Below are 25,942 nucleotides of genomic sequence, written 5' to 3'. Positions count from 1 at the left end.
CCAACTTGGTTAAACCCAGCATTTCTCAGGTGTACTTGACAATGGCCCAGGTTTCTCAGGGCACCAGTCGTGACATGCTCAGGGACCGTGTTAATCAGACAACGGTGTGTGAGTTGCAAACTGCCGTCTCTTGCTGATGCAGAAGCTTGGCCCAGAGACTTGGCAGTTTATCCACAGTTAGAGAGAAGCAGAATCCTGGAACTCCTCCCTCTTCTTATGACAGCGTTTTCTCCAGAAAGTAATCAGTCACTATCTTTCTCTCTGTCACATTTGATATTTGGCCAGACAGCCAAAAACTTCTTAATATGCTCTCCCTGTTTTATTATTTTAATAAACTCATCTTACTGAGACTTTTACCTAACGGATGGGAGGTGTGTTTCTCCCTGGAAAGGGGAAGGTGATCTAATGGCCCCATTCGGGCTTTTAGCCATATTTCCAAAGATGGCTGCATCTGCTCACATACCACAAGGAGCCTTCCCTCTGTGGCAGAGCCTTACCACGGTGTATGGATCACTTCCTATGGTCTCCTTCCCCTCTGGTCTGTGAGCCCTTTGGTGGCAGGGATGGTGTCTGAGTAGCCAGAGTGCCGGGATTGGCAAGACACATAGGAGGTGCCCGGTGAATGCTAGTTGTCTGCTCTGTTCTGCTGGCTGTCAGGAGAGTGGATTTCTCCATCAGAACTCTGTGTTCACATTCCATTTCCTTTGAACTAAGGCATCACCTCTGCTCGGTGAGCTTTATGCTGGGCTTTGTTGGACACTTTTGCATTCGGTGCAGAAGAAAAGAGTGCTTCACATCCCCCCAACATGGGACGTTGAACTCATTGTTTTTTTTTGTTGAATACAAACAAACAGCTGGATTTTAACTTAAATTAAGAAAAAACAATTGCTTTTTAAAATGTGAGTGCATAAACTGGAGCCAGTATTTCCCTGCATTACATAATTTCTCTAAGTAAATGACTAAGCATTGATATCCTTTTGCTTTAATTTTCTTTTTATCTAATTTCTGATGTTTAGAAAATAATGTGTTTAAGTAATAAACTATAGTATAGTGGATACCCATGAAACCACCACCCAATTACAATGACTGTCACCAGTACCTTACTTCTCATGTATTTCCTTCCACATCCCACCCCACCCAACCCCACCCCACAGCATCCCTTCCCATCCCACCCTACCCCACCCCACCCCACCCCACCCCACCCCACCCCACCCCACCCCACCCCACCCCACCCTATCCTATCTCATTCCACCCCCTGCCTCCTTTTTCCTTTCTCAGAGCAGCTACAATATTTTCTCTAAAAAATTTAGGTGGTTGCAGTTAGCTTTTTCGTTTATTTGTTTGTTTTGGGTTTTTTTTTTTTTGTTTTTTTTTTTAACTTTATTGGGGAACAGTGTGTAATTCCAGGCCTTTTTTTCAAGTCAAGTTGTTGTCCTTTCAATCTCAGTTGTGGAGGGTGCTGTTCAGCTTCAAGTTGTTGTTCTTCAGTCTTAGTTGTGGAGGGCGCCGCTCAGCTCCAGGTCCAGTTGCCGTTGCTAGTTGCGGGGGGCACAGCCCACCATCCCTTGCGGGAGTTGAACCAGCAACCTGGTGGCTGAGAGGATGCACTCCAACCAACTGAGCCATCTGGGAGCTCAGCGGCAGCTCAGCTCAAGGTGCCATGTTCAATTTTAGTTGCAGGGGGCGCTGCCCACCCTCCCTTGTGGGAGTCGAGGAGTTGAACCGGCAGCCTTGTGGTTAAGATGCCCACTGGCCCATGTGGGAATCGAACCGGCAGCCTTCGGAGTTAGGAGCATGGAGCTCCAACCGCCTGAACCACCGGGCAGGCCCTGCAGTTAGCTTTTTGTTCCCTATCTATTTCTACCCTATGGCCAAAAGTTGATGTTGGACTGTTTTCTAGTAAAACCAAATCAATAAATGTTTGCAGAAGTAATTAGTCTAACCCACCTCCCTGGGCACTTCTGTCTCCAAACAGGATGGAGAACAGAGCTTTAGACACAGACACCGGGCAGGTGTCTGTCCACTAGGATGTTTTGCAGAGAAGCAACTGGAACAATGTTGATTCTTTGGCATTATGGGGTCAGGAAGAGATATTAGAACATGTAAGGTAAGGGTTCTGGCCTAAAAGGACCAGTAGATGGGTATGCGGGAAGAGGATGGGGTGAGGAAGAAAGGAAGAAGGTCAAATCCAAAGGTTTACTCTATGAAAGGCTTCCTGTGTGTAAGAGTCCAACGTTTTATCTTTACTCCAGTTTTGAACAAGCCATTAGAAACCAGATGTCGTAAGTTCTTCAGGTTAATTTTTGTTTTGCTCATTTTCTTCTGAACACTGGAATAGTCAGAAGGCCTGCTCTGTATGAACTCAGGCAAGTTCAAGTTCCTTTCTCTAGCTGGCCCTCAGTTTTACCTCCCAGCACATCCCCACCCTAACTGAATGGAGACGTGTACGGTTTGTGGTTAACATGAACTGGAAAAGAAATTGTGAGCCAGATCACGGAGTTCATGCCGTAAACATACACCATTTCGAGGTGAAATTTGTGGTTGAGGATTAAGAGACCTAGTTTCTCATTATGTAATTTTAAATCTAGGGCCTCCATTCACTTACCTGACACATATAGAAAGGAAATATCTGTTGTCTAGTAAACATGATTAACTGGGGGAAAAAATGTAATCGTAAAACTACATGTGATCTCACAAAATACAGTGGTTGCATAAGGCTGTGAAGATACAGACAGGAAGTTTGAATGACTGGGCAAAACATCTACAAGTATTTCACTTCTAAGAGGGAAAACAAGAGTACAGAAATGATGTTTGCTGGCTCTAGAAAGGCTCAATTATTGAACCTGAAAAAATGAATTTAAGAGGTGAAGTATTTGATAAATTCTGAAGAGGTGATAGAGACTTGAATAGAAGATAGCAGTGCTCCATTTCTAGAGATGCTTATTTGATCAGTAAGTTTATTTATTCATTTATTATTTTCATTACTTGTTGAGACATAATCCACATACTATACAATTTATCCATTTAAATTGTGTGATTCAGCAGTCTTTAGTATATTCATAGAGATGTGCAACCATCTCCACAGTCAATTTTAGAACATTTTCATCACCCCAAAAAGTCTTCTTTTATTCTTATCAATTGTATTCTGTGTCCGATGCTCCGCCAGTGCTCTCAAGTAGGGGTCTGGGCTGCAAGTCCCTGCCCTCTCTGCAATTCCTTCTTTAACCAGAGGCACCTGTGATATTTTATTTGAACAAAGATTTGTAAGGCTTCCTTTTTTCTTTTATTTCTTAAGTTCAAAACCATTGCATTCAGGCATGGCCTTGAATCCTGACTTCCATCCCTGAGGTCCCGTGGAGAATGAATGGCCTCAGCCAGGGGGGGAGCCCCCCACACCCACCCTGCTTACTGACTGGCAGAGTGCTCCTTTATTTGTCACATGCGTGGTGGTATGTGATTGGTTTCAGTAAAAGTTCTGGAGCTTTAAAGAAAATTGGAGATGATTCAAAAAGACTTGAAATTCTGTTTCTGCTCTTAGAATAGTTGTGGGGACCATGGTATAGAAACATGGGAAGTTAGTTCAACATACAGTTTCCAAAATGATTGTTCAACACTATTTTATTATGGGAATGCTTTGTTTTCTGTGTCTCTTCAAACGGAACTGAAATTCTATCAAAAGTTGAGAATTGTGGGGCACTTTTTAAAGTTTAGAATAATGCCTAGAACGGGTCTCCTGTGGTTTCTCGGTGAGGCACCAGGACAGTTGCCTGAGTCGGAGCTGTGCCCGCCTCTGACCAGTACAGCGTGTTCCTGGCCCTCAGTGACACTACGGAAGAATAAAAACAAAATGCTGGAACAAAGTGAGGAAAACCTGTATCGTCAAGGCAGTGTGGAATCATGAGTTAGAACAACCTGAACTCGCAGAATACAAGCTGCCGGCCAGGTTTCATAAGCGGTTTTTGTTGTAAAATGAATAGATGGCGTTAAAATCAGGGCTATGAGACATTTGAGTGTAGAGCAAAGTAACTGATCGAGCATACTATTTTTACAGACAAAACTGATGTTTAAGTTAATTTACGTAAGAACACAATCACGTGGAATGTAAATAGCCTGGAAGTGCTTTTAAATCAAGATCATCCCAAAGCTGAAGGAATCGTTTGAAAAAAAGGAAATCTCATAGAAGGCACCAGAGGGATAAATGTTAGATTTGGTCTTATGTACACAATTATTAATTAGGCTGAATAGACGGCTTCTGGAAATAGTACTAGAAACTGAGCCATTTCCTATGAGCCCTTGGTTTTAAATGGGAGGCCTTAAAGCATAAGGGTTAAGAGTACAACCTGGCCCTGCATTTGTTCATGGCTCTGCCACTTGCTAGCTGTTTGACCTTGGGCTGTGACCCAGTTTCCTCATGGATACTGTGGGAACAGTCAGAGTGGCCGTCTCTTATTAGTACCGTGCTGTGTGTTCATGAGATGGTGCATGGACAGTGCCGAGCAGTCCCGGGCACACAGCTAGCACCCCATGCTTGGTAACTGGTAGCAATATAATCACAGTAAAATCCAGGGGGACGTGTTCTGGTGCAAAAAGAGAAGCAGTGCCCTGAGGCGCTGCAGAATAATCCTTTGCCTAAATTTGGTCATGGTTAAAAGTCACCTTGACAGTCTCAGAACTCTGTGGGGAACTTGTTGAGGAAGGATACCCTCCTGTTAGAGTGGCTGTCAAAATACTTTCTAAACCAAAAAAAATCTAAAACGTGTGTGTGTGTGTTTATGCATAGTGTGTATGTACATATATGTGTGTGTGTATACGTATATATATGAAATACACATATGTACATACACGCTATGCATAAACACACACACACACACACACACATATGAAATAACTTTGCCCAAAGGAAGGAAGACAGAGACTGAATAAACTTGACTAATACAGAAAGCCTGCATTATGGAGGGTGGTAATCTGTTATCCTGTGTCAGTAACATCAAAAAGAGAAGAGCATTTAAGTTAAGGGAAGATTTTGATGTAGAAACAAAGTTCATTGGACTAAAAGTACTATTATATTGCGTTGTGTTACCAACTGGCAGTGTAAGAGTCTCTTCCTTGAAAATATGAGCAGGTACAGGGGCCTGAAAAGTTTTGATTTTGTAATGGAAGGATAAGACGATTTTAACTTGGGAAGGTACGTGACATTTGTATTTTAAATATTGGGCGGGGGCGCGGCATGAGCCTGGAGCAGGAGGCCGGTTAGGATGGAATAACATTGGTAAACCAAACTCTCACTTTCTAGACGCCCCCTCCCCACAGTCACGTTGGCAAGCTTATGAGCTATAACTGGGCGTGGACAACTGTCAAAATCATGTGTCAGTGGAACTGTCCAAATCAGTGTCTGTTTAGAAAATGATTGTGTGCTTTATGAACGGTATTTCGTGTCGTCTTCACTGCAGTTCGCTGAAGTAGGTGCTATCTCCACTTTATAGACTCAGAAGCTTAAGGTGAGTGAACATAGGCGAGTGAACATACCCGGCAAGGCCAGGGCCCAGGCCTGACTGATTCGGCTGGTAAAATACAGTGACCCACCTTTAGATGTAGACAGCTTGTCATTTACATAGACTGTGGAGAGAAGAGTAGCCAAAGGTGCCAGCTCCCACGTCCTTGTCCCACATACCAGGAAAGGACAACGCGGAAACAAAGGCGCCATGCTGGTTTCCTAGCGCTGCTGTAACAAGACACCACCGGCTGGGGGCTTAAGCCACAGACATCTGTTATCTCCGTCCTGGAGGAGGGAAGTCTGAGGTCAGGGTGCTGGCAGCTTAATTCTGTCTGAAGGGTGTGAGGAAGGATCTGGTCAGGCCTCCCCCAAACCTTCTGGTGGTTCTCCTGGAAATCGTCAGCATCCCTTGTCTGTACAAGCATCACTCAGTTCTCTGGCTGCATCCTCACATGGCTTTCTCCCTGTGTGTGTGTGTCTGTATCCAGATTTCCCCTTTCTATAAGGACACGTCATTGTGAATTAGGGCCCACTCTAATGACCTCATTTTAATTTGAGTACTTTTGTAAACACCTTTCTGCAAGTAAGGTTACATTCTGAGTTATTGGGGGTTAGGACTCCAACATAGTTTGTACAGGGCCACAATTCCATCTGTAACAGAGTGGACAATCAACACCAATTGTGAAATAACCTCTTGCTGAGGGGCCAGTTCTAGATTGCAGCTAACAGGATCTAGATCCGATGACTATTCTGAGGAGACAGAGGCAGGAGGCCTCAGGCCTCTTCAGAACCTTGGCGGCCATGACAGACCGCCTCATGGCAGCCTCCAGCAGACATCAGGAGGCGAGTAGGAGATGGCCTTTTGGCAGCAGCTCACAGGCCACGCATCCTTTCCAGGAGGATCACAAGGCATCCTGCCAAGACGGAGGGGAGCTGTGGTTCAAGGCTTTGCCTGTGTGGCCCATGTGGCTAACGCACACGATTGCCAGGGCGCCGTGGTGGAGCCGTTCCTCTCTATCATATACCTGGCAATAGGGACCCAAGTTCTAGTGCAGCTCTGCCTCCCTCCACATGGGAGCTCCTTGTGCTCGCTACCCCCTACACACACCGAATTGTTTGGTCAACTGGTTGCTGACAGTTTGTTGATGTCTAGGAGTCACAGGTCAAGTTCTCCCTGAGAGCAGAGTCTAAGGTGGAGGTGAGGGTGTGGAAGGTCATCATCGGGTGCGGAAGGGAAGTGGAGGAAGCAGGGTGGACAGAGGGAGAGGGGCTATGATGCATTTACACCAAAGGCCTCAGCCAGCCCACAGGCTGCTCGGGAACGAGGGTGGCCATTCAGCGTTGTCTCTGCTGCAGTAGGCGTTTCTTAGTCCAGCCCATAAAAAGCAGACTTTTAAAAAATTTGTATAAATATGACTGCATTTCAAGTAGCTACCACAGACAAGCAATGATGCCTTCACATATGGTTTTATTATCATAAAGTGTACATTCCTTGTATATATCATAAGTTAGTAAAGAAAGATTTGGGTACTTTCTAACCCCTTAGTACAGTGATCTTGGTTGTGTGTATTTGAACTCATGACAGTTTTGAATGTGGATCAAAGATGAGGGTCCTTATTCTGACTCCTTGAATGACTTATACTGGGTTTGCGAATCCTAGAACTTCTATGCAAAAATCTGTGTGGAAATATGTACTTTTCTGTAACAAGTATTTGAATCTTTCATCATATTCTCAGAGAGGTCTATGTCCCCTTCCCCACGAAGTTAAGAACCATCGTGTAAGGAAATATGAAGAGTCAGTTGGTGTTGCTTTGTAAGCTGTTCTTTACCTTCTCCAAACACACAGCAGTGATAGATAAAAATCTAAAAAGAGAATGTGAAAAAAGTCAGAACCACGCCTTTCCCTCCTCTCCCTAAAGAAAGGTTTATACTATGGACAAGAGACAAACACTGACACCAAGCAGAAGGCGAGACTGAAGAGAGACCCCTGGGCTCAGGTCATGAGTAGGGAGGGGACCCCAGTGCTGTAGCTCGGGCAGAGTCTGGACTAAACGGCTCTGCCAATGTGCTGGGCCAGAGCACGCACTCTGCTCAGAAACGGGGCAGGTGGTGGGCGTGCTTCCCTGCTCTAGAAAGGAGGCGCTAGTCACTGCTGTGAATTGCTGCCAGCCGTGACCTCTAGCTTGTATGAAGCTCGGATCCTAGGGAGCGAGCAGGACAGAGGCAGGCCCTCTGTTTCGGGAACTGAGAGAAATCACCCACTTTGCATCATCATCAGTATCACCATGGGCAGGAAGCCAGACAGCACGACCAACTTGATTCTGGGCGAGGAGGAACTGCCAAATACCCAACCAAGGAGGGCGATTAGTGAGGGAACATCAGCAGTTGTGTCCCATACAAGCTGGGCCTGGGTACACGTATTCCAAAGCACGTGAAGAACTCTGAGCTAAGAGTGTCAGCCAACCAAATCAAAAGTCAGAATCTGAATTCATTGGAGGTTAAAACAAAATCAGAAGGCATTCTTTAAAAAAAGAAAATACCTAATGTCCTCACCGAGATCAATGTAGGAATAATAACCATAGAAGAAGGAGAAGGGAGAGAAGAGGAAGAGGAAGAAGTGGAAGGAGGAGGAGGAGGGGGGAGGATAAGAAGATCTGAAAAAGGGGTGAAAGCAGGCAAGAGCGAAATGGAAGTAGATGTGGAAGAAAACAGAAATATCAGAAAGGGGTAATAGGTTCACTGAAATGAAGAAGAAAAAAACTAGATGACACCAGATTCAGTTGAAGGGAGAATTAGTAAATAAGAAGCTATTACTGAAGAATTCACCTAGAATACAAAACCTAAAACAGATCAATTAAGAAAAAGGGAAGACAAATCAAGAAGTTCCACAATATACGTTATTGCAGTTTAAAGGCAATGAAAAGAATGGCAGAGAAGTAATTGCTGGAATTTTTTGGAATTGGTGCAAGACGTGTACTTCTGATCGAAAGCACACTGAGTACTGAGCAGAATAAAGAGAGATAAATGCAGGCCTGACCTAATCACAATCAAAGTGCAGAGTCTCAGGATGAAGGTAAAACTTTAAAATGGCTCGGAACAAAAGACAGATTCCCTATGAAGAAACAGCACTGACTGACAACAGAATTGTCGTCGTTACTAATAGGTGCAGAAAAATATCTTCAAAGTGCTGAAGAGAGACCACTGTTTTGTGCCCTGCCCAATGTAAGTGTGAGGGCTTTCAGACATACAAATATTGACAGAGGTTCGCCTCCCACATACTTTCACTGAAAAAGCTATTAAAGAATGTTCATCTGCAAGAACGAAAGTGAGAAAGAAAGCTGTCAGAAACTGTGAAAGGCCTAAGATTTCACCATGCTTGCAAGTTAACAAAGTAGGCTGCCACACAGAATGACATGAGACTCCTGGGTCAGAGACAAAGGACTGTATTGCTCACAGCATAGAAGCAGCATGAGTTTCATGTGTGCGGTGGTTCTCCTAACCTCCCAAATCCCGAGGGCGTGATGCAGCCGGAGCAGCTGAGATGGATGCCGGCTCACACGGCGGGCTTAGTGCACAGCTGAAAACTCTTGAATGTAGGAACCCTTCAATCTTTCGTTTGTTCATTTGTGTTGGTTTGCTTGTTTTCCTTCCAATCTTTTAAAGAAACATTAGAAAACCTCACAATCTTTCCTCCTGAGAAGGATGTTATCTTTATTATCCTGGTGGAGAAACAAATCTGCTCTCTTCCCGCATGGGAGAGACTACCTCTGTATTCCAAGGCTGTTTGTGATACAAGTGGTTACAAATTGTATGGAAATTCCACAGGGAATTGTCTCCCAATAAAGAGGTAGAATGCAAAAAAAACAAATATAGAATTAAAAAACAATTTTTAACTTAAAATTAACTGTTGCTTTAAATGACATTATGTTATGTGTGCTTTTTAAAAGATAAAACTAGTAGTTTGGGAGAGTTGCTGTTAAAAGAAACTAAGGTTCTTGTCTTATTTAAGAGGCGAATAGAAAAACTAAATAAATTTAGGCTTTAGAAAAATTTATTAAAGGATATTGGTGTGTGTTAGTATTAAAGCATAGAAATACAATTTACAGCTTTTTAAACCAAAGAGGGAAAATATATTAGCATATTTTTAAAAATGGATCAATCCAATAGAATATAGGAAAAGAGAAAATTTATAGAAAGAATAAGCTTGTGGGATATATCTAAAGAGGTATACAGAGGAACATTTATAGCCTTAAATGTTTTTATTTAAAAGTAAGAAAACCCCAAACATATGAATTATTATTTCACCGAGATTAGATGGAGAAAAGAAACAGAATAAAACCAGTTAAATAAGAAACTGTTAAGTAACTGGACTCTGGCACTTCAGCTGCCAACTTTCTTACCTGCAAGTCTGGACACAGATCTGAAGGGATGTGTGAGCCTTTTAAAGGGCAGGAGGGGGAGATAGTGCAGAGTAAAGAGACATGGAAGTAAAGCTTAGTGAGCAAAGCTATTTCAGATAAAAGAAAAAGGGAAGAATAGCAACGTCTTTGAAAATCAAATTCATGTGACCCAGATACATGGAGAATTGTCCTTTTTGGAACCATAATTGTTATTTTAAAAAATCCAGAGTATCCTGGAAAACTTGGTAAATGTGGACACAGACCCCGCAGTGTGGTCAGTTCAATAAGATTTCAGCAAGTGTTTACTACACAGACACAGTGCTGCTGATGGGCTACGCGAATGAGCCAGACAGTGGTGCAGAGTAAATACATAGCGGACATAGCGGCAGAGAAATGAATCGAAGAAGGAGGGGCACTGAGCACAGTGGGGGGCCAGGGCTAGGACTGAGGGCAGGGAAGCCTGTAACTCCACAATTGCCCCACGCCGTCAACCCCCAACAGGGAAGAAAACAGTTCTTGTGTTGGACGTGTCAATAATTGGCAGAGATAGGCAGTATTGAAAAGGGCAAACTGAAAATGTTTATAGATTCCTAAGATTAGCCCAACCTAATAAAATAAGTATATTATTCCAAGACCATTAGAGGTAGTCACAATGCAATAAATGTGTGGATAATGTAGGGAAGGGGAAAAAAATCCCTTCTAGTTTCTGCTGGGGCTTTGTAACAAAAGACAGATTAAGAGCAAAACAAGTTTATTAACATGTGCATTCCTCATGTAACACATAGGAATATCCAGAATTGAGTAACTGAAAGATTTGGTTAGAACTTGGGCTTACCTAGCAGTTTAGGAAAAGAACGATACATTTATAGAGAAGTGATAGGACAAAGGAGATGTAGCTTGAGTCTCTAGGGGAAGCCGATTATGGAAAGGTAAATATATAGGAAACTAATTGCAGATAAGAACTAGTTAGTCAAGTTTCTTATCTCTGCGCTGATAAGATCGAGCATTGTCTCCAGTGATTAACTTCTGTCCTTCCTACTAGTAGAAATGGGAGGTAGGACACCTTAGCAAATGTATGCCCTGCTCTTAGGTAAGTCAGGGGAAGGCTGAGAGATTTTCTTGTACCAGCTTCTCATTTGCCTTCAGCTCAAAATAATCTTTATCCCAAAGCAGCATATTTCGGGGTAGCATATTTTGCTACCCTCCAATAAGAAGACAGAGTTACAAGGATGTTTACCATCAGTCTGCATGAAGGGAATAAAGTATAAGTTGGGCTGCTCTTCTGGGGTGTACCAACCACCTCTACCCCAACCCAACCAACACCTGTAGCATGCACAAGTCCTTCAGTGCGTTTGCCACACAAATCAAGATTGAACCTGTGAACTCTTTTGCATCTTAAAGTTGAAATCCTTTTTATACCTTTCTTGAATACTTTGCCCTCTTCTCCCAGAGGTAGTCATTGTTCAAACATCCAGTATATAAGCCTTCCCACATTGGTTTTTAATACAATTTACACATATATATTATTGTTATCCTGTTTTTTAACTTCATATAAATATCATACTGCATACATCTTAAAAAAAGAAACTTTCTTTAAAAACAAACTTACTTAAAAAAACATGTTTTTGAATTTTAGCCGTAAGTAATGATACATGTATCTCCATTTCATTCACTTTAAATCTTATGTATTATGTGTATAACAATAGATATGAAATAGTAGTTATCCTATGAGGTAGATACTAACAATACCTCAATTTTTCAGATAAAACTGAAAATAGATAAAGCAGTTTTCCAAGTTATATAGCTAATAAGAAGGATTCAAATTTAGGGTCACAAATTTTGCCTATTTCATTCCAATTAATTTAGTTCATAGCTTTTCCTGTTTATTGTCTTGGTCAGGATTTAGAATGTGACAGAGCAAGGATGAGAGTGGGTATCCTTATCTTTTGACTTTATTAGGAATGCTTTTTAAAAAAATCAACATTAAATATGTTTGCTGTAGGTTTTCAGTAAATATCTGGTTAAAGATGTCTTCTATTTATAGTTTGCCAATTGTTTTTCTTATAATGAATAAAGGTTACATTTATCAATGGCTTGTCTATGAAAAAAATCACATGATTTTTTTTTTATACTGTATGTCAATTAGTAGATTATTTTTGGTTTTAAATCATTCCCATTATTTTGGAAAAAATCTTACTTGCGCATGTTGTAATATTATGTTAATATGCTGTTGAATTGTGTTTGTTGACATTACATTTAGGATTTTTCATGTAGGTTGTAAGGTAAAATTGGCCTACAGTTTTTTTATGAATTATTCTGTGCTTGTCTAGCTTTCGCTTAAAGTTTATAGTAGCCTCAGAAAGTTAGCTGGTTTTTCCTCCTTTTCTTGTTTTCATGAGACAGTTTATGTACTAAAGGGATTCCCTTCACCTTAAATGTTTAATTAAGTGATACTCTGAACCGTCTGAGTCTAACATTTCTGCTGTAAGAGTTGACTGCTAATTCGATTTGGTACAGAGTCATTGGTTTTAAATTTTCTGTCTTGAGTGAAAATTACTCATTTAAGCCAAATTTTCAAATGTATTGTCATTAAATAGCTCATAATATTCACTTGTGACTTTGAAAGTCTCCACTATATCTGTACTTTAGATCCACTTTTCAGTTCTTTAAAAACAAGCAAGAATTATAGAGAGGTTCTCAAAAGAACTAATCAGTAGGCGGTTATTTGATAAAACTACAACAATGTTGGGAAAAACAGAAGGCAGGAGGAAGTGAGAAAGACCAGATATGAGATGGACGGAGTCCATGAAGAAGCCACAGGCATGAGTCTGCAGGAGCCGGAAGGGCTGTGAGCACAGGACGTTGTGGATGTCACTCATTCAGAGTCAACAGGGATCAGCCCACCTAGCAGTGCATAACACACAATAAAATAGACATGCCTTTGTCTAGATTAAGAAAAGAAATGAGAAAACACAAATATTAGATGCTGTTTAAGGTCTGTGAAAGGATTTCAATCTAAAATGGAACAGGAAAATATGAAATCGAGACTCTTGGGCATGTGCCCTCAGAACTTAAGAACTAAGACACTGATTTCTGGTAAATGTCTGATTTACGAAAGACCTAGACTTATTATCTACCAATGAACATCCACAAAGACTCTCCACATCCATAAGCCATTGAACTTACTGCGTGGATTCTGATTGGTCTTCCCCTCTTTGCACTTCTTTTTTTGTTTGTTTGTTTGTTTTTTGTTTTTTATAAAAATTTATTGGGGTGACAATTGTTAGTGAAATTATATAGATTTCAGGTATACAATTCTGTAATTGATCATCTATAAATCCCATTGTGTGTTCACCACCCAGAGTCAGTTCTCCTTCCATCACCATATATTTGATCCCCCTTACCCTCATCTCCAACCCCTTACCCCCCTTACCCTCTGGTAACCACTAAACTATTGTCTGTGTCTATGAGTTTTTGTTTCTCATTTGTTTGTCTTGTTCTTTTGTTGTTTTTGGTTTATATACCACATATCAGTGAAATCATATGGTTCTCTGCTTTTTCTGTCTGACTTATTTCTCTTAGCATTATACTCTCAAGATCCATCCATGTTGTCACAAATGTTCCTATATCATCTTTTCTTACCGCCGAATAGTATTCCAATGTGTATATATACCACAACTTCTTTATCCATTCATTTTTGGAAGGACATTTTGGTTGTTTCCATGTCTTTGCCACCGTAAACAAAGCTGCAGTGAACATTGGAACACACGTGTCTTTATGGATAAATGTTTTCAGATTTTTGAGGTAGATGCCCAGGAGAGGGATTGCTGGGTCATATGGCAATTCTATTCGTAATTTTTTGAGGATCTCCACACTGTCTTTCATAATGGCTGCACCAGTCTGCATTCCCACCAACAGTGTATGAGGGTTCCTTTTTCTCCACAGCCTCTCCAACACTTGTTACTATTTGTCTTGTTGATGATAGCCATTCTGACTGGGGTGAGGTGATATCTCATTGTGGTTTTGATTTGCATTTCTCTGATGATTACTGATGTTGAGCATTTTTTCATATGTCTATTTGCCATTTGTATGTCCTCTTTGGAGAAATGTCTCTTCAAGTCCTCTGCCCATTTTTCAATTGGGTTGTTTGTTTGTTGTTGAGTTGCATGAGTTCCTTGTATATTTTGGATATTAGCCCCTTAACGGAGGCACTGTTTGCAAAAATCTTCTCCCATTCAGTTGGTTGCCTCTTTATTTTGTTAATGGTTTCTTTTGCTGTGCAGAAGCTTCTAAGTTTCAGGTAGTCACATTCGTTTATTTTAGCTTTTACTTCCGTTGCGTTTGGAGTCAAATTCATAAAATGCTCTTTGAACCCAAGATCCATAAGTTTAGTACCTATATTTTCTTCTATACAGTTTATTATGTCAGGTCTTATGCTTAAATCTTTGATCCATTTTGAATTAATTTTGGTACATGGTGACAGATAGCAGTCCAGTTTCATTCTTTTGCACGTGGCTATCCAATTCTCCCAGCACCATGTATTGAAGAGGCTGTCTTTCCTCCATTGTATGTTTTTAGCTTCTTTGTCAAAAATTATTTGTCCATATTTATGTGGTTTTTATTTCTGGGTTCTCAATTCTATCCCATTGGTCTATGTGTCTGTTTTTCTGCCAATACCATGCTGTTTTGATTATTGTAGTCCTGTAGTACAAGCTAAAGTCAGGGAGTGTGATACCTCCAGTATTGTTCTTTTTTCTTAATGTTGCTTTGGCTATTTGGGGTATTTTGTAGTTCCAAACAAATCTGATGATTTTTTGTTCTAATTCTTTTTAAAAATGCCATTGAGAATTTGATGGGCATTGCATTAAATCTGTGTATTGCTTTGGGTAATATGGCCATTTAAACTATGTTGATTCTTCCAATCCATGAGCACGAATGTCTTTCCATTTCTTTGTGTCTTCTTCAATTTCTTTCAAAAATGTTTTATAGTTTTCAGCATATAGGTCCTTCACCTCCTTGGTTAAGTTTTTCCGAGGTATTTTATTCTTTTTGCTGCAATTGCACAAGGAATTGTTTTTTGTATTTCTTTTTCTGAGATTTCATTGTTAGTATATAGGAATACAATGAACTTTTGTACGTTGATTTTGTAGCCAGCAACTTTACTGTATTTGTTGATTGTTTCTAATAGCTTTTTGGTGGAGTCTTTAGGGTTTTCTATATATAGCATCATGGAATCTGCAAAGAGTGATACTTTAACTTCTTCATTCCCAATTTGGATGCCTTTTATTTCTTTCTCTTGCCTGATTGCTCTGGCAAGGACTTCCAACACTGTGTTGAAAAGCAGAGGTGATAGAGGACATCCCTGTCGTGTTCCTGAACGTAGAGCAAAGGGCTTCAGTTTTTCACCGTTAATTATGAGATTAGCTGAGGGTTTCTCATATATGGCCTTTATTATGTATGTTAAGGTATTTTCCTTCTATACCTATCTTATTAAGTAGTTTAATCATAAATGGATGTTGTATCTTGTCAAATGCTTTTGCTGCATCAATTGATATAATCATATGATTTTTGTCCTTTATTTTGTTTATGTGATGTATCACATTGATGGATTTGCGTATGTTGAACCATCCTTGTGCCCCAGGGATGAACCCCACTTGGTCGTGATGAATAATCTTTTTAATGCATTGTTGTATTTGATTTGCTAGAATTTTGTTTAGGATTTTTGCATCTGTATTCATCATAGATATTGGTCTGTAGTTTCTTTTTTTGTGCTGTCCTTACCAGGTTTTGGTATCAGGGTAATGTTGGCCTCATAAAATGAGTTAGGGAGTACTGTCTCTTCTTCAATTTTTTGGAAGAGTTTGTGCAGGATTGGTATTAGATCCTCTTTGAAGGTTTGGTAGAATTCACTAGGAAACCATCTGGTCCCGGACTTTTGCTTTTGGGAAGGTTTTGGATGACTGATTCAATTTCGTTACTGGTGATCGGTCTGTTTAGATTTTCCAGTTCTTCATGGTTCAACCTTGGCAGGCTATATGTTTCTAAGAACTTGTCCATTTCTTCTAGGTTATTGAATTTGGTGGCATATAGTCCTTCATAGTATTCTTGGATGATCCTTTGCCTTTCTGTGGTGTCCGTGATAACTTCCCCTTTTACGTTTCTGATTTTGTTAATTAGTGTTTTCTCTTTTTATCTTAGTGAGTCTAGCCAAGGGTTTGTCAATTTTGTTAATCTTTTCAAAGAACCAGTTGTCACATTAATTTTTTCTATTGTCTTTTTGTTCTCTATTTCATTTAGTTCTGCTCTGATTTTTATTTCCTTTCTTCTGCTGACCTTGGGTTTCACTTGTTCTTCTTTTTCTAGTTCTTTAAGGTGTAACATGAGGTTATTTATTTGGGATTTTTCTCTTGGTTGGGTTTAGTTTTTTGATCCAGTCTGCTACTCTGTGCCTTTTTATTGGTGAGTTCAGTCCATTTACATTTAGGGTGATTATTGATATGTGAGGATTTCCTGTCATTCTATCTTTAGTTTTCTGGTAAGGCTGTGTCTCCATTGTTTCTTTTCCTTTTTGTTGTTGTCTGTTATTTCTGTGTGGTGGTATTCTATGATGCTTTCCTCTGTTTCTTCTTTTATTACAGTATATATTTCAGTTCTTGATTTTTTTTGAGTGGGTACCCTTAAGTTTATGTAAAAGAAAGTTTGATATTTAGAGTATTCCATTTTCTTCAGCACACTTACTTTCTCCATTCCCGTATTCCGGTTCAGGCCTTTACTCTCCCCCTTTTGGAGTTTTGGTTGCCCAAAATTGTCCCTGTTGATGGTGGTCGAATAGCCTCCTTTAGTATTTCTTGTAGTGCAGGTTGTGTATTAGAAAATTCCCTCAGCTTCTGTATGTGTGGAAAGGTCTTTATTCCTCCTTCATATCTAAGCGATATCTTTGCTCGGTATATTATTCTTGGCTCATAATTTCTCTCTTTCAATAGTTTGAATATTTGGTTCCACTCCCTCCTGGCTTGTAGAGTTTCTGCTGAATAATCTGATGATAATCTAATGGGCTTTCCTTTGTAGGTTACCGTCTTCTTTTCCCTCTCTGTCTTGAGGATTCTTTCTTTGTCGTTGATTTTAGACAGCTTCAATACAATGTGCCTTGTTGAAGGCCTGTTGGGATTGAGGTAATTAGGTGTTCTATTTGCTTCTTGGATTCGAGGATCCAGTTGTGTCCAGAAGTTTGGGACGTTCTCATCGATAATTTGTTTGACTGTATTCTCTGTTCCCTTCTCTCTTTCTTCTCCTTCTGGTCTGCCCATTATTCTTATATTGCTCTTTCTGATGGAATCAGAAAGTTCTTGTAGAGTTCTTTCATTTCTTTTAAGTCTCAAGTCTCTTTCTTCTTCCATCTGTGTCATTTCCAGGTTTCTAGCTTTGAGGTCACTGATTCTTTCCTCCATCTGGTCAACTCTACTACCTAAGCTGGTTATTTTATTCTTAATTTCTTCTATTGTGTTCTTAATCTCCAGAAATTCTATTTGGTTCTTTTTTAAAATTTCCATCTCTTTCATAAAATGCTCATGTTGTTCTTTGATTGTGATTCTGAGGTCATTAAACTGCCTTTCTGTGTTTTCTTGCATCTCGTTGGCGTTTCTTCAGAACTGCAATCTTGAATTCTCTGTCATTTAAGTCACATATTTCCATATCTTTAAGTTCCTTTTCTGGAGACTTTTCACTTTCTTTCTGAGCTGTGTTGTTGCCTTTGTTATTCATGGCAATTACTGATTTATTATTTCTCTTCCTAGACATCTACAGGAGTGGCTTCTGCAACAGGTTGACAGGAAGAGGTCTTTCTTTTGTTTTCCAGTACTTGTTGGTAGAATGTTTTATTTTCTCTCCGACTGCAGACTTTTTTTTCTCTCTCACATGGTAGTGCTATGTTTTTTCTGCACTATTCCAACTTCTCACACAATGGGGGGATTCCCTGGGAGACAGGCTTCTCCTCTGTTAATAGTTTGTCTAGGTCACAGGGCGCAGTGTCCCGGTGGGTATGCGGAGAGCTTTTGATGTTCCAAAGCTCTTCCAGCTCCTGATTCAGAGCCCGTATGTTTCAGCAGTTCTGTTTACTCCTGCAGGGATCCGCCCAGATAGGTGGGGTCAGGGGCGGGGTGAGCTGTGAGAGGTGGCCCAGAGCAATGGCGGCGACCACCACCACAGCCAGTCCTGCTTCCACAGCTCCCTCCCCTTTGCCAGAACTAGTTGGGCTGTGAATCTGTCTGCGGTCCACAGTTCTCAGAACAGCAAATATTCTGTTCTTTTGATCTGACACTGCTACTGTTTCGCTTCTAGCACCGGGCAGGTGGGGGCGGGGCGAGCTCTGGGAGGGGAGGGAGGGGGCAGCTAGTCTCAGTGCCTAAGGCTCCGTTCTCTGCTCGGCAGTGCGGGCTTAAACCACCGTTTTCGGCCTTTTTCCCTCAGTCTTTTCTCCGAGGTCTCTGCCGTGAGCGTTGGGTTCAGCCGTGGTATATGCTGCCCCCTCAGCCCTGTGGAGCCCTGGCGGAGCCCTAGCAGTCCGAGTTCTTCCCTCTCCCGCAGCTGCAGTGGTTCCGGGAAGCAGCGAGCTCAGCGCACTGAGCGAGGTCTGTGTCCTGCGCCCGCGCGGCTCCGTCTCCGCGCACTTCTCCCTTTCCTCCTCCCTCCACTCACGCGAATCTCCCACCTGTAGGTGATTTCAGTTGGTAGTGGGCCTCTTCGTCTTGCCTGTCTGCTGTGCAGGGAGTCCTTTGTGGAGTTTTTGTTGTTCGATTCGTTGTAAATTCCAGGGGAGCTTTACAGAAGCTCACCTCACGCCGCCATTTTGATCCTGATCCCTCTTTGCACTTCTTACCCATGAATACAGCCTGCCCAGACCCTCAGTGGACTTGCCTGTAGCTTACAATAGCATGTGTTTCATGAATTGCATTTCCTCTGTTATACTCAATTTCTGGTAATCTGAGCTTGCCTGAGTTTACCTCTTTGTTTAGGTTGAGAGTTCCTTTCCAATTTTAAAATTCCTAGCTCTGTGATTGAGGATGATCACATCCCTACCGGGTCACTTTGTCCACCTCTAGCCTCTTTGTCATTCCACATGGTCACTGTCTCCCCGTCACTGCATACTCAGGGGTGGAGGCAAGTCTCCATACCTTATTTCCTTGGTATGTCCATTCGCTGGTCCAGTTAGAGAAGAAAGAACAGCTGAATTCACTGTAGTGTAGCCATTGCTCACTCAAGGCGGCTCTGTAATGCACTCTTAGTGAATCCCTACAATGTCAGCTGGACCCTGCAAAATGATAGCGATTTGGTGGTGAAAAAAGATACACATCCCACCCTCAAGAATTGTAACATACTGGGAAGACATTCCTTAAGTAAGTAATTACAGTGATTTAAAGGACTACAGAAGAGAAGTATAAGGTGAGATAATAAGGGACTACCGTGTTTCCCCAAAAATAAGACCGGGTCTTATATTAATTTTTGCTCCAAAAGACACATTAGAGCTGATTGTCCGGCTAGGTCTTATTTTCTGGGAAAGACAGTAACAGTCTGGAAGCGTAAATGTGCATTGTAGCTAAAGACCAGAAGTAGGGTAGGGAGAGCAGGAAATGATACAGGGAGGAAGTAGATTAGTGTGTTCAGGAAACAAGTAAAGTGGGCTGGCCTGAGCCCGGAGAACAGCAGAAAGACAGAGCCTTTTAAGAACTGGGGACTTGACCCTAAGAGCAATGGGAAGCCGCTGGATGGCTTTCAACACTGCCTCTGGTTAAGCACCAGAAAGCCTAAATTTCAGTAACCATACAACTGCAGTTATCTTCTTATTTGGAAAAGAAAATTTTATTGTCCCCCTCAAAAAAGCAAGAGTCACTAATAGGTATCCTACATCTGACCCATACTGATTAGTATAGTGAATGATTCCCTTAGGTAAACCATTTCTTTAAGCTTGTTATGATTTGTGTCTTGAACTAAGTTTGCAATAGTCTAGATTTTCTCCATGGTTTTAAAAACTGTATTTACTGTAGTATATTTTTAATGTTTTGGGGTCTGTATTCAGGCCGGCTGCATTATCGTGTTGACTGTTGTCAGTGGGTTGCTGGCACAGATACCCAGCTGGGCACCTTCTCCCATTTCTGTCATCTCGTCTCATACCCAAGCTCAACAAGTGTGCTGCTCAGCTGGGATCAGCTGAAGAGGAGGTTTCCTGCCAATTCTTGGCAGTCCCAGCCTCTCATCTGATCTCTCTCAACTTCCATATTGCTTAAGGGGGCAAGGGACATTGTCAGAGGAGAAGCAACTTGTCTAACCACAAGACTCCTGTCATCATGGATATTGATCACAGCGTCTGGACTTAGGAGAGAGACCATGGATGTGTTTCAGGAGCTGTGGTATTTTGTCCAGAGCATGGAGATAGTAGCTTTATTATGTTGCTCTGAAATGTGTGTTCTACAATGATGCATTTGTGTGACAACTTTATTGTTATTTCATGTTGAATGATCATTTATGTTTGAGTGTTTAATTTTTCAAAGGTTTTGCCATTTTAAAAGTTTTACACTTTTTCTGATCAGTGATTTACCAAAGGGCTTATAGTGATATCAGGCTTGATGTAAATCAATTTATAAGTTTGCCCTTCTGACAAATTCATAGTTTTAGCAGATATTCCCTTAGGACTTCATAGTTATATAATAAAACATTTAATGAAACATTTTTTATTGTGGTGGTAACTTACAGACCTAAAGCATGTTCATATGTGTTTGCCATGTAAACAAATGCAGTAACTCCTAAAAGTATCAAATGTTAAATGTCCAGTAGAATGATGAACTAGTGAGCACTAATAAACTGAAAGAAAATGGAGGAAATGGCTACGTTGTGTTTAATCACATCCTTAGAGGCAGAATTTGAAAAATAACTCCCTAAATGACTACTTATCTGTCCAGTTCTTTATTTTAATTAGAAATACTAACAAATAATGATATTACTAATAGAAATATCAATATCGACAAGCCCTTACTTATTTCTCCATTAAAATAGCTTCCTGAAAATATCTCAAGAAGTTAATGAATTGCTGTTAATTAAATTTGAACTTTTCTCCTCTAGTATTCAAATGGAAAAAATTTAAATATGATGAATTCAAATGGCTTTATATCAAATTGAACATTAATGGTGATATAAATATAATATATGGTAATGTTACATGTGAATGTGATAAGAATCTATAATATTTAAAATGGAATTTGCTAATTTTCAATATTGACTTACCTTTTAAGTTCATTTTGTTCCTGAAAATTCAAGTGCTGAAATAATGTTTTATCAGCATTTTCTAATTAGCCAAGTGTAACTTTCCTTGAAAAATTTAAAGATTCTCAGCCAATTAATAAATCAATCTATCTTTTTTCTTTTGTTTCTTTAGCCTCTCAGCAAATATCCTGCTGTGATAAATGACATTTCATTCTGGTTGCCCTCTGAAAATTACACAGAAAACGATTTCTATGACTTGGTCCGAACAATTGGAGGAGACCTGGTGGAAAAAATTGATCTTATAGACAAGTTTAAACATCCAAAGTAAGTAAAAGAACTTTCTGATTTTATGCATTTTTTTCTCTATGCGATAAATGGCATATGGAAACATACAATAAAATGTTGTTGAAACTCTGTGCATATGAGACAAAATGTCTTCTGAATTTATAGTGAATGTATAGCTTATCAGAAAAGGCTTTTATATCAATCCTTTGTGAAAATCTTTCTAACATGCATTTTCAGTCTCTTCTGCCATAGTAAAGAAAGTCTATGAAACAGAATGTTTTTAAGATCTTGGAGTTTTTCAGTATTGCTTTCGGAAAGGATTTCGTACCATATCACATCCCAGGAACAGAAGACAGATAAGGCAGAAAAAGGAGTTTGTGGAAAAAAAGGTGTTTGATTAGTATCTCAGTGAATATTTATTAAGCATATACCACAAGAGAAAATCTATATTGGGTCCTAGGATGAAGTTGAATAACTTTGTCAGGATCCATCTCAGTGTTGACCCGTTCTCCGTGTGTGTGTGTGTGTGTGTGTGTGTATTGTCTCTCACTAATCGGGTTTGACTCTGCTTTGGTTTTAGAAACGTTTTCTTGAATTATATCTTTAAGGATTTGTTCTGATCCATTGTTCTGTTCCCAGCTGTGCATGAGGAGGTTCTCCTGTATCTGATTTCTTACCTATGATTTTCTCTCCAGTGTTTTAAAACTCTTTCTTTCCACTTCATTTTGAATGCTTTGCTCATTGTTACCTTCTCTGTCCCTTGCTGTGTTTTCTGCAGTCTCCTTCCTTGCACACATTCCATTGCCATCTTCAGTTACTTTGTTTTACACCCTTTCTGAACTCTGCAAGCTCACATTTCAGTTCCTCCTGTTTTCTTTCTATCTCTTCTCTGAGTTATTTCTGCTTTGTGATTTTCCTTCATAGAGAAATTGCTTGATTTGATTTTTCAAATTCACTGTAAAATGTTTGTCTAGAAACTTCATATGATCCATTGGCAGCATTTTCCTATGACTTCCCTGTTAATACCTTTTTTTTCCATTCTCCTTTTTTCCCTAACTTTTTAATTGATGTGCCAGTGGCATGCCTATGGTTGCCTTTTGTCACTCGTATTTGAATGTGTTGGATTTTCTGAACCAGCTGATTGTACAAGGTTGAGGGTTGACTTGGCAGGGAGGGGCTAGTAGTCTTTGTGGCTAGTTGTTTTCAGAACCATAAGGCTGCCTTTGTTTCCGCTGCTCAGAAACCAACTCTTTCTTTAAATATGGTTCATTTGTCTCTGAGTCTTTGTGTAGCCTGCCTCCCACCCGAAACCTGCCCTTGTCACAAAGAGGAGATTGACCATGCTAACTACAGTTTTAACACTTATTGGTGGTACAGACTTTGCCCTTCCAATTGTAACTCTCAGCTCTGAGAAATGTATTTTTGCTGGTGTTCGGGGATATGTATTTGGAGATATACCACTCTGTGATGGTTCTTCTTTTTACTTCCTCCCATTTGGCTTCTACTTGATTTCAGCTGTTTTTGGAAGCCTTTAAATATATTTTGGAGCTTGCAGATGGTATCTGTCTCCTAACTTTACAGAAAATAGAATATATGGGATAGATAGCCTGGGTCCCTGACACATTGGAGTACACGTTCAGCCCTGGACTTGTTTATGAGGAAGAACTTTCCAAGAGTTTACATGTTGATGCTGAAAGTCTGGTTTATTACTTTTGAAGAGGAGGAAATATATGTTAACAGGACTGATTGCTAAGTGTTAACCGATATGCCAAAAGCATGTGACTTGTCACTTTTTTCCATTCTTGTTTAATCTTCAGATAATCGTCTAGATTCAGAATCCATTCTTAATTTTTTACTTCTCAAGCGCTTGCTTCCTGGTATTGCCTTAGATCCACCTCTACCGCTCATGTCACCAGCGGTAAAGGTGAGATGAGTAGCCTTTCTTGGTTGAAGATGATCAGAACCTAAGGTTACTGTGAGATGTCATTGCCCTGGATGTATGGGTAGGTATGGTTTGAGGGAGGGGTAAATATGGAGTCTTTCTGACTTGTAAGTGATTGGTAGTGATGAGGGTAAATGGAATGGCATGTTAATTGGAGAGATTGCAGTGACAGTGGGGTAGTATCAGTGTCCTGTGGACCCAAGGACAGTCCACGCAAGCAGACAGTACATTAAAAAAAAGAAAAAATCACTGGGCTGTATAGGAGCACCTATTAACTCAGGTCTACACACACAACCCCATACTAACTGATGAAAGGAGAATTTGTTCAATTCCTTCAGAAGGAGACAATACTTTCGATTGGAAATTTGAAAACAGACAACCAACCAAAAAATACTTCTCACTGGCACTGATCTTACCATCTCTTCAGTAAATGTGAAGCAAACATTTAAGGCCTGTGGTTTTGGAGCTTTGCCAAAGGATTACCCTGCCCAGAGCATGTACTTACCTTAACAAGGGACATGGCGAGTGGAGTAGGTTCCTTTGGCAGAGATTGCTAATTATCCCTCAGTATCCAAACATCTGTTTTAAATAAATAAATAAATAAAATAACCTTGATTTTTTTATTTAAGCAACTTGCCAGCCAAGTAAAAGTCTACATTCCGAGCTTCCACTACACCTAGGTGTATCTATGTGGCCAAGTATAATCAATGATTTTAAAGACGTGTTTAGTGGTATTTCCAAAAGTTTCCTGAAAAGTTGGGCCGAGGCTGTCCATTTTCCTTCCTGCTACCTAGACATGAGTGTAATGGCTGGTACTTTGGCAACCATTTCGGAGGACTGTGAGACCTTGGTAGTGAAAGCTCTGTGGAGTATAGCCTGGGCCTCTGACACAAATATCCGTTCAGCCCTGGACTTCTATGTGAGAGAGAAGTGTCTGGTTTAAGCCACTATTTTTTAAATCTTTGTTTCTGACAACCAAAATAACAACAAACAAACCTTGGTCTTGGAGCACTGAGGAGAAGAACACAGTATTTAGTAATGGTGGCTCACTGTGTAATGATTCTTGGAATATCTAGGGCAGGGGATGGAGCACTTTTTCTGTTAAAGGCCAGATAGCAAATGTTTTTCACTTTGTGGGCCGTATGGTCTCTGTCACATCTACTCAACTCTGCCATTCCGAAAGCAGCCATAGACAAAACAAAATCAAATGAGCCTGGCTATGTTCAATAAAGCTTTAATTACAAAAACAGGTTGTAGATTTGGCCCATAATTTGCTGACCCCTGGTAGAGGGGAGGGAGACCCGTCATTTTTTAAAAGATTCCCCACTCACAAATTCTAAAATCATCCCCTAGGAAGCCATTTTCCCTTGAGCACCCTGCACCCTCCCGGGCTCCTCCCTTTAAGAGTCCCTGCCTTGGGAGGCGACAAGGGAGGGTTACCTGACCATGTAGTCATCAGTGCATACCTTGACCCCAAGATTTATTTTATTCTCTAAACACATCAATGAAATGTTACCAGATAATCTAAAAGAGTTCTGACCCTGTCTTTGCCGAATAGCAAAAACAGAGAAATGCTGGTCCTGAGTGAAAGACAAAGGACGCTCTCTGAAATAAACAAGGATTGAACAAACTGAGTATTATTTTTTGAACAACAGCAGATCCCCAGATATTTCAGGGGGACATAAAGTACTGCATATGAACCTAATTCCATCATGTTAGACAATTGGGCACATTTTTTCTTGGTTATAGATAACAGTTTGTGCCCCAAAGGATGATAGTTGTTCAGGTTAGAAGAGGATGACATTTTGTTCGTCTGTCATTCATAACTTTCTCCCCGAGCTCCTTTGCCACTTAATTTATAGGCCACGTAATGTGCAGAAGAGTCCTTGTTGTTCCAAATTTCATGTAACGAAGGTATAGCAGTGACCACCTCCGGAGAGGAGAGCTGGGGTCGCTGTGTGTGCTTTGATACCTTTGGCTTATCCTATATGCATGTACTGAGTAAGGAGGAACCGCAGGTTTCAAAATATTTCTTAGGCTGGGGTTGGAGAAAGCAAAGAGGAGCCAAAGGAAACCTAACCATTGTCTTAACTGCTAACACCTCATATGGGGAAGCGAGCGGCCTTTTGTGAATTGTAAAGACGGACTGTCAAGTAAATTGGACTTGAACAGGACAGATTTGGGTTGAATTTAAGGCAGAACTTTACGAAAGTTAGACATGGGGAATTTAAAATACTTGCTTTGACTACAAGAAAGGGGTGGGTGTAAACAATGTCCCAGGTGTCTGCCGCAGGGGCTGGCTGGAGATGGTCCCAAAGCAGTTCTGCTCCTACACTTACACCTTGTTCCTGGGGCCGCTGCTGGCTTGGCCACAGCCTGCTCGTACAGTCGAGGGCATGTTTCCTGAATCCACGCACCGTTTGTTGGTCAGGGTCTGTTCCAAGCTGCGATGCTAGAGGTGACACGCTGACCTGCGGACACCAGAGGTGAGTCTCAGGTCTTCTCAGCCCGTCCTGATCTTCCTCACGGTTACCTTCTTTGTAACTGAGCACTTGCAGTTTTTAAAAA

At 40.7% G+C, this 25,942-nt stretch overlaps 1 protein-coding gene across 6 annotated transcripts in view; it reads left to right on the top strand.

Moving 5' to 3' along the window:
* The window catches only part of FARS2 (phenylalanyl-tRNA synthetase 2, mitochondrial), a 558,189-nt gene that overhangs the window by 320,382 nt on the left and 211,865 nt on the right, over window positions 1-25,942 (top strand). For all 6 annotated transcript variants that reach the window (XR_016018686.1, XR_016018687.1, XM_088791395.1 and 3 more), the window contains one exon: window positions 21,320-21,471. Coding sequence is in view for 4 of the 6 variants with exons in the window: in XM_088791395.1 (XP_088647521.1) it covers window positions 21,320-21,471 (152 nt within the window). In the remaining 2 variants the exon portion in view is untranslated. The remainder of the gene's footprint in view (window positions 1-21,319; window positions 21,472-25,942) is intronic.

This window comes from Rhinolophus sinicus, chromosome 14, assembly GCF_057876585.1.
Source record: "Rhinolophus sinicus isolate RSI-liver-muscle chromosome 14, RSI-T2T, whole genome shotgun sequence".
Lineage (NCBI taxonomy): Eukaryota > Metazoa > Chordata > Mammalia > Chiroptera > Rhinolophidae > Rhinolophus > Rhinolophus sinicus.
Note: the sequence above shows the minus strand (reverse complement) of the source record. Positions and strands in the feature narration are given on the sequence as shown.